Source organism: Pteropus vampyrus, unplaced genomic scaffold, assembly GCF_000151845.1.
Source record: "Pteropus vampyrus isolate Shadow unplaced genomic scaffold, Pvam_2.0 Scaffold191, whole genome shotgun sequence".
NCBI lineage: Eukaryota > Metazoa > Chordata > Mammalia > Chiroptera > Pteropodidae > Pteropus > Pteropus vampyrus.
This window is the reverse complement of record NW_011888972.1, coordinates 815,160-822,386: the sequence shown is the minus strand read 5'-3', so window position 1 is coordinate 822,386 and position 7,227 is coordinate 815,160. Positions and strand designations below refer to the sequence as shown.

The 7,227-nt window shown below is 53.6% G+C and overlaps 2 protein-coding genes across 2 annotated transcripts in view; one reads left to right on the top strand and one right to left on the bottom strand.

Moving 5' to 3' along the window:
- Positions 1 to 4,788, top strand: part of ARR3 (arrestin 3) — a 14,990-nt gene extending 10,202 nt beyond the window's left edge. The window contains exons 13-15 of the mRNA XM_023537449.1: positions 2,230 to 2,365; positions 3,677 to 3,895; positions 4,603 to 4,788. Coding sequence (XP_023393217.1) covers positions 2,230 to 2,365; positions 3,677 to 3,895; positions 4,603 to 4,788 — 541 coding nt within the window. The remainder of the gene's footprint in view (positions 1 to 2,229; positions 2,366 to 3,676; positions 3,896 to 4,602) is intronic.
- PDZD11 (PDZ domain containing 11) overlaps positions 4,670 to 7,227 on the bottom strand; it is a 4,004-nt gene continuing 1,446 nt past the window's right edge. Inside the window, exons 2-7 of the mRNA XM_011371443.2 lie at positions 6,893 to 6,992; positions 6,388 to 6,471; positions 6,055 to 6,111; positions 5,663 to 5,761; positions 5,370 to 5,430; positions 4,670 to 5,215 (exon numbers count right to left, since the gene is read on the bottom strand). Of these exons, the coding sequence (XP_011369745.1) occupies positions 5,181 to 5,215; positions 5,370 to 5,430; positions 5,663 to 5,761; positions 6,055 to 6,111; positions 6,388 to 6,471; positions 6,893 to 6,979 (423 nt within the window). The 5' untranslated portion in view covers positions 6,980 to 6,992 and the 3' untranslated portion in view covers positions 4,670 to 5,180. The remainder of the gene's footprint in view (positions 5,216 to 5,369; positions 5,431 to 5,662; positions 5,762 to 6,054; positions 6,112 to 6,387; positions 6,472 to 6,892; positions 6,993 to 7,227) is intronic.

Sequence of the window (7,227 nt, the reverse complement as noted above, 5' to 3'; positions counted from 1 at the left end):
GCTTTGGACACGTGTGCGGCGGAGATGTTGGCTTCAGCTTCCGTCACAGCTCAGCGCTTTGCAGCCGCCGTCCACCCTCCTCTCCTCTTGGAACCGTACCCCCATTTTTTTTTCCTTTTCCCCGCCCCCCTCGCCCTGACTTCCCTCTCTCTTATTCCGAGCCCTTCCGTCCATCCCTCCCCGCGTTCTTATGTCTCCCCCAGGGCTCAGGGGGACCTTCGTGTTAGGAGCCTGGGGAGGGAGCGAGCGATGGGGACCCGGCGGTGCGGGAGGGGGGAGCTACCGAGGGGCGCTGGCCATCGAGCTGGGAAGCGGGGGAGGGGGGGAAGGGAGCACTTGGCTGCGATCAGGAAGAGGAGTGACCTGGAGGATGTTCCTAAGCCGCCATTCCCCTTGCTGCCTCTGCAAGCTCCGAGGACATAGTCATCGAGGAGTTCACGCGGCAGGAGCCGGGCGCGGAGGACACCCAGGAGGCGCTGGCGGCCGAGGGGGACGAAGGGAGCTGAGCCCCTGGCTCTGGCGCGTCTGTGTGGGGGTCCCCCGTAACGCTCCAATAAACCCGCTTGTCCCGACGAGCCTGGCGACCTCTTTGGTATTTCCTCCTCCGGGAGGGTGATGGAACTATCGAGAACGAGCACCCCCATTCCCGCGGCAGTCATTAGATGAGCCTGCTTGTCTCCTAAACGACCCCCGACTTCCCTCCCGCACGCCGCCCGCCCTCCGCGTGTCCCTCAACTTTCCCTCCGGGTCCTGGCCACCTTCGTCCCCACCTCGGGAGCGGCGGGCCAGGGGGCTTGGCTGCACGCCCAGGCCTAGGGGCGACGCCGAAGGGGGCTTGAGTGGCGGCTGGACAGAGAGGGCCCTGTGACCTCAGGCAGCGAGCCGCGATGTCTGCCTCCGCACGCCGGTGAGGCCCACAGTGAGGACCGAGGCTTCAGCCTGGAAACCGTCGGGGGCCCCCGGCACCGGCCTGTGTGCAAACCGAACTCGTGTTCCTAGGGGGCTGGGTCGGGCTTCGGGGACACGGAGGTGGGATAGTAAGCAATGCAGTGGCCGTTCTCCAAGAGAATCGATTCCTCCTCACCCAGGGGGACGGAGGGCTTGCTTACCTGCCTCGCACTGGGAGAGGTGCCAAGCGGCGCCCGCTTCCCGTCCACAGCTTTGCCGGCATCAGCCGGTGCGCCCGCCACCGACGCAGCCACCTCCCTTGGCGGACTCACCCAGGGATTCTGCTCCTCAAAGTTATCTGCTGTCAGCGTTGAAAAGTTGAGCCAGGACAACCTCGGGGACCATTCTCCCCTTCTGGTTTCTAAGGCCGCCTGGTACAGGGCGGCAGGGTGGGGTGGCGGAGAGGACGGGTAGAGTGAGTATCTCTGGTTTGCAGGCGCCCATTGGCATTGACTTCCCGTCCACGATCATGCACTTGGAAGACTGAAGACTGAGTGTTCACTCTCATATGACTGAGCCCACACTTCGGCCCCTTCCGCCTATTCACCACGGAAGGGGAGCACCACCCCAGATTATTTGTGGATAAAGGGGAAGAAAAACGGGAAGCCTTTCTAAACTACCAGCCCTGTTTCTTGTTCCCTCTGCCCTCATCTAAACTCCAGCTGTGACACAGACACCATCCAATAGGCCCCGAGTCCTTAAGTCCGCTGCTCTATAGGGTCTTCCTTAATCAAAACAGTACATTGAGATTCGACCTGTCCTAGGATCATAGGCCACTTGGTTTGTGGCCATAGTAGCCACTTTTCAGGGGCCCAGTTTCCTCAACTCTCTACTTTGCCTTTATTGAGTTGTAGCCTTTATAAGGCTAGTTTCCCTTCTCTCTGTGCAGACTCAACTGCAGCTACAGGACACAGCTGGCCAGGGGCGCTGTTACAGCCTGATTCCTAGCTACGCTCACGACTACATCGCCATGGTTGTCTATGACATCACAAGGGGGTGTTAAGCCATGTTTCATTTGAAAAAGGGATTGAAGGGAGCAATAGGGAGGTTGATAAGACTAGTACAGAGGAGGGACAGGAACATTATTCCCTCTAAACGTCTCCTGAATCTCAACGCTCTGCCACACATTCTGTTATACACATCGATTCTTTCAAGGAGACAGTAAGTGGGTAGAAGATGTTCTGGCAGAAAGAGGTGATGACGTAGTCATGTTGGGTGACAGGACTGAGCTGAACAACAGAAGGTAAGGCATAACGACGACTTTTTCTGCAATACCTACAGCTCACTCTGTTTACTTGGGGGGAGTTACCAGTGTCAGGGATCAGAAGGGGTCTTAGCACTAGCTGGTCCCTTACATCATTTGTCATTGGTCCAGTCTCTGCAGAAGAGTGGCAAAGAAAAATCCAGACACCTCAATGTAATGTTTATTGATACCTGTGCCCATACGAGCTGTAACATGAAAATCTAATAATCATCTCTTATGCTACTTCGCATGGCGTACTGTAGCCACCCAGCACTGCTTATTCTTTTGGATGAACTTGGCTTGTTGCGGTGGGGCTAAGGTTCATGTCCTCATCATGCAGTGCAAAGGCCCAGAATCATGTCTCTGAACCTGACGTCCTTTTTTTTTCTTTTGCACATCACACCATTCTCTCTCCCTCCATCTCAAACACACGCACGCGCAGCTATTCCGGTGCATGGCTTCTGCCGTTCCATCCGGAAGTAGCCCATGTCCACCGAAGGAAGAGGAATATCCTTTCCCCCAGCTTTGCTGGAGCAGGGACTGTCCAAGCAGAGGAAGCAAACTTCTTTGGCTGAGTTTGACGGCCAGGCCAATTTTCCTGCCTGATATTTAAGAGACGGTGGGACTAACTTCAGCCCAAAGCAGCTCCCCGGTTTGCCTTTAGGTGAAAGGGGTCATAGGATCAGAATTCCTCTTCTGTGTCTCCTAGGAACCGCCCTTGGGAATTGAGAGTTGACCCCGGCCGCCTATTACCTTATGACCCCTCAGTGGTCGAAATCCAAGAGTCCCCCACCCCCCACAATGAGTCAGGCATCAAAAGCCATTGTTCCTGGCCGCCTATTACCTTATGACCCCTGAGTGGTCGAAATCCAAGAGTCCCCCACCCCCCACAATGAGTCAGGCATCAAAAGCCATTGTTCCTGTCCGTAGCATAGGCTGTCTGCCTAACTTGATGAATTTATTGCATCTGGTTTTCCCAGTACCAGTCCTCCCCACCCCCACCCCGTCAGATTAATGGTTTAACTACTTGGGCCACTTACTGAGTTCTTGTCCAATTCCTGGGCTTAGGCGTAAAACGGGACCCGTGAAAGTGCCATCATTTCTTGGCTGCATCTCACAGCTCTTGGGTAGAAAGTTCTTGCGGGACCCAGGAATCCCTTGTTCCCTTCTGACTGCTGAGACATCTACAGGGGATGCGGTTCTACAGCAGCTGGGACACCCCGAGGGCCGATACGGTTCACTCTCGTTTTCTTATCTACACCCTCAATAAACCACTGGTCCTTTCGCCTCAGCCTGTCACGGCTTGTGCCTTGTCCACACCATACCTATACCTCCACGCTGGTGCCCCAACCCAGAGCCAACACCAGTATTGCAAAGCGGGAACCAATTCAGGGCAGGAGGGGTTTTACCTTAGGGCCATGGCTGGGACTCTCTGCCATTTACCACACCTCTGAGATGACTCATTTTAAAGCCTGTTAACCACAGGGAGAGTCTTGGAGTTCAAAGGTCAGTAGACTCAGCCCATACGCCTATGTGCGCGTCTTGGCCTCCAGTTTCTCAGATGGCCACTGGGAGGCAGCAGAGCAGCCGGAGTGCAGACTTCGGAGGGGCCCGCCCAGGAAGCAGACAGTTAAACGACTCCTATCCCCAGCTCTGCGTACCAGCGTGTTGCCACCCAACAATGGCACCAAGCCTCTAGAAGAGGTACCATAGTAATGGGTGCGTTTTATGGGAAGAGCCAGAACTTCCCCATAGATAAATTACTACTATTTAGAATGGTATCCCATATTTGAAGGCTTATTCACCTTATTTCCAAGCTCCACCTCAGACCAACAGAATCACTCTCCAGGGGACGAGCCTGGAAATATAAATATATTTAAGCTTCCTGGGATTCTTTCCAGGAAAATTTGGGACTTTCATTATGGGGGGCACTTCACTCCATATCTCATTAGAAAACTTTCTATTCTGAAGGGGATTTGAACATGCCGATGCAGATGGCATAAGGTGTGGCCTGGAACCTCCAACAATGGATTCGTAACTACGGAACTCAGAACAGAACAAATTACTTGGGGGCTGGGGCGAAGCAAAGGGCGCGATCAGATGTCAGTAGTACTCAAGCTACAAGTTGGAAATTGGCAATCAATTTTTTACTGCTGTTCCTGAAAGAAACGATGTAAGCCCCTCCCTTAGTTTATGTTCCAAATCAAAGAACTTGGGAAAGACGGACTATATTAATACTGCACGGTGCAGAGAAACATCAGAAATCTTGGGGGAAGGGGCATCGTTCCCTCCAGTTCCCCACCCCCCACCTCTACCGCTCCTGTGATACTATAGCTAGGGCCCCTGGGCCTCCCTGCTGTTCTGGGCAGACGGAGACAATTGTGAAGCACGTAGTTTGCTGTTACTTCCAGGGGCTCCGTTCTTTGACCTCAGTAGCATCTTACGCCCAATCGGTATCATCCAGAAGTCACACCACCGTTTCTTCAGCATCACATTTTACTTTTCAAGAGACAGAAGAGGAGGAAGGCGGAGAGGAAAAACAGGGCCCCACCGGAGTCTCCCAAGTGTATGACATGGGTACGATAAGGATGGGATGAGAGAGCCAGGCGGATTAGATGGAAGCTCCCCAAGACTGTTTCTATGCGCTAATGAAAACGAGATGACATATGCGTCTCCTAGCACATGGTATCTACACAGGTCAGCGGCCTTTGCTAGCAGGGCTCTCTGTGGGCTAGGCTCCACCCGCCATCACCACCTTCTCCTTGCAGGGAACGAGGCTCACCGAGAAAACCAGGGAACTGCCAGTGCAGCGGTCCGGGGGGGGATGCAGCTGGCCAGCTGGCTCAGTGCACGGCCTCGGTGTCTGCCCGGCCTCCCCACTCCACTATGCCGAGGGGACTCTGAGAGCAGAGTTTCTAACGCGGCTCCCCTGAGGCCTGGCCACCTAGTCCCAGAAGTTCCCACGTGGAGGGCCGTGGGCTACAACCCTCTAGTGCACAGTCCTCTCTTTTTGGCGATGATAATCTGAGGAAAAGAAGAGAGAAGGAGAGAAGCAGGTTATTTTCTGGCCTGAGCTCCCAATGCGCCCTCACCAAGCAGTAGGGCCTCCAGTAATCAGTACTCGGAGAGCTCCAACCCAGGGCCCTGCCAGATGAGTAAAAAAGGGCGGGCCACTTACTGTAGGGAAAGAAGCGGACACGCATGCTGATTTCACGGGCTGTCTTCAGGATCTCAACGGCCTGAAAGGAATGGTACAGCTTGTACAAACGGCGAGCAGTGACCTGGGACAGAATCACAGCACGAGGAAAGGAGTCGGCCACTCCAACCTCTGGGTCACTAACAGCTACTTCCCCCTGGTCCGCTCCCTCAGGAGGGTCTTTTTTAATGAAATTACAGATGAGGCTAATCTGGTCCAACTTGTCCTACCTGGGATGGCTTCTTGCCTCACCGCAGCCCGAGCGCTGTGCTCACCTTACTATGCTCAATATCTTGGAAATCCACATCATTCACGGCTAGGACTTGGTCCCCTTCCTGAAGTCCTGCTCGATGTGCATCAGAGTCAGGAATCACCTGTTGGGAAGGAAAGGCTGTATGTGATCCAGGCGGGATCACTTCAAAGACTGTAAGTGAAATGAAGTGCTATTCAAATGTAAGGTGCTATTGTTTCGTTTTGTGTGTGACCATGTAGGGAAACAGATGCTTGCCAGGTGGGAAGTTTGAAGTGGGAAAGGGTGTCCGCATTCTGCCCCTTCTATGAGTCTACTGAATCATCCTTCTCCCAGGCCTTGGGCCATCAGGGTTGTACCATCCGATAACTTAACAAAGGGAAGCAGCCATCCACACTGCCTACCAGGTGCACGCACCTTGGAGATGAAGATGCCGAGCTGGGAAGCCTTTCCTCCTCGGATGTTAAATCCCAACTGCAAAACAAGAGCACGGAACGGGGGCTCAATGAAGACCACAGACACGAGAACATCAAATAGCATGATCACATGACAGCTTGGCCGTGTGTCCCTCAGAAAGAGGTCAGAACATGTATCTTAGAAGTGGTAGCTCAGCTTTTCTGCCTATAAAAGGGAGTGGCGTTACCTCCCTACCTGCTTCCCGATCTGTCCCCCCCCCAGCCACGGCTAACTTCTGGGCCTGGTTCTGACAACTCTAGCCTGGAATGAGACGGCACTGTTCCATAAGCTCACCTGAGCTCCAGGGGGCTTCTTCAGTGTGACGATTCGGGGCAGAAACTGCGTCAACTCATTGTTGTAGTCCGGATGGTACACCCTCTGCAAGACACAGCGACCCCAGAAATCTTACTACCGGTCTTAGGTTTCATATCCACTTTTGTCCGGTGCACAAACGCATCACCCTGAAGTCGGGAAAAGGTGAAGTGGTGGACTTAGTTTAAGTAGAACAGGTAACACTGTCCAAATGGGTAGATGGATAGTTCTGGGAAGTGCTAGCAGTCTAGTATCTCCGCACTTGTTGACCTTGACAGAATGGAAACAGAATTCCAGAATTCTCTGGTGCAGTGGACTTTGGCTCCCAGTGGGTCGGGCTGCTGAGAATCCAACTTCTGGATCGCTTGGCTACAACAAAGGCTAAGATTCATCCTGCATTGAGCTTTCTAACCCTGCCATCCTACCCATCATATACCATCTCATGCCCATGGTGAAAAATCTATTCGAGACTACAGATGGTTCCCACCTCATGAGGAGGAATCCACGCTGGGGGATTCTCATAGGCAGGCAGGAAAACCACTGGGTAGTCATCATAAGGAATCCGGCTGTCCATCTCCGGCAAGGCCCTGGAATGGAAGGGTGAATCGAAGCTGACAAAAATGGTTCAAACGGGACAGCAGCCCAGGAAGTTTCAGAAAACAACCCCAACTCATCCAAGGCTGTCAGCCTATGGTCCCAGCTCACTTCCGGGTGATGGATTAAGGGAGAGGAGGAAGAAAATACGTAGAAGAAAACAACGAGCTCTGCTGGCTATCTGGAGGCCAAGGCACCGCCCCACAGTCCCTACGTGTGATCCGTAAC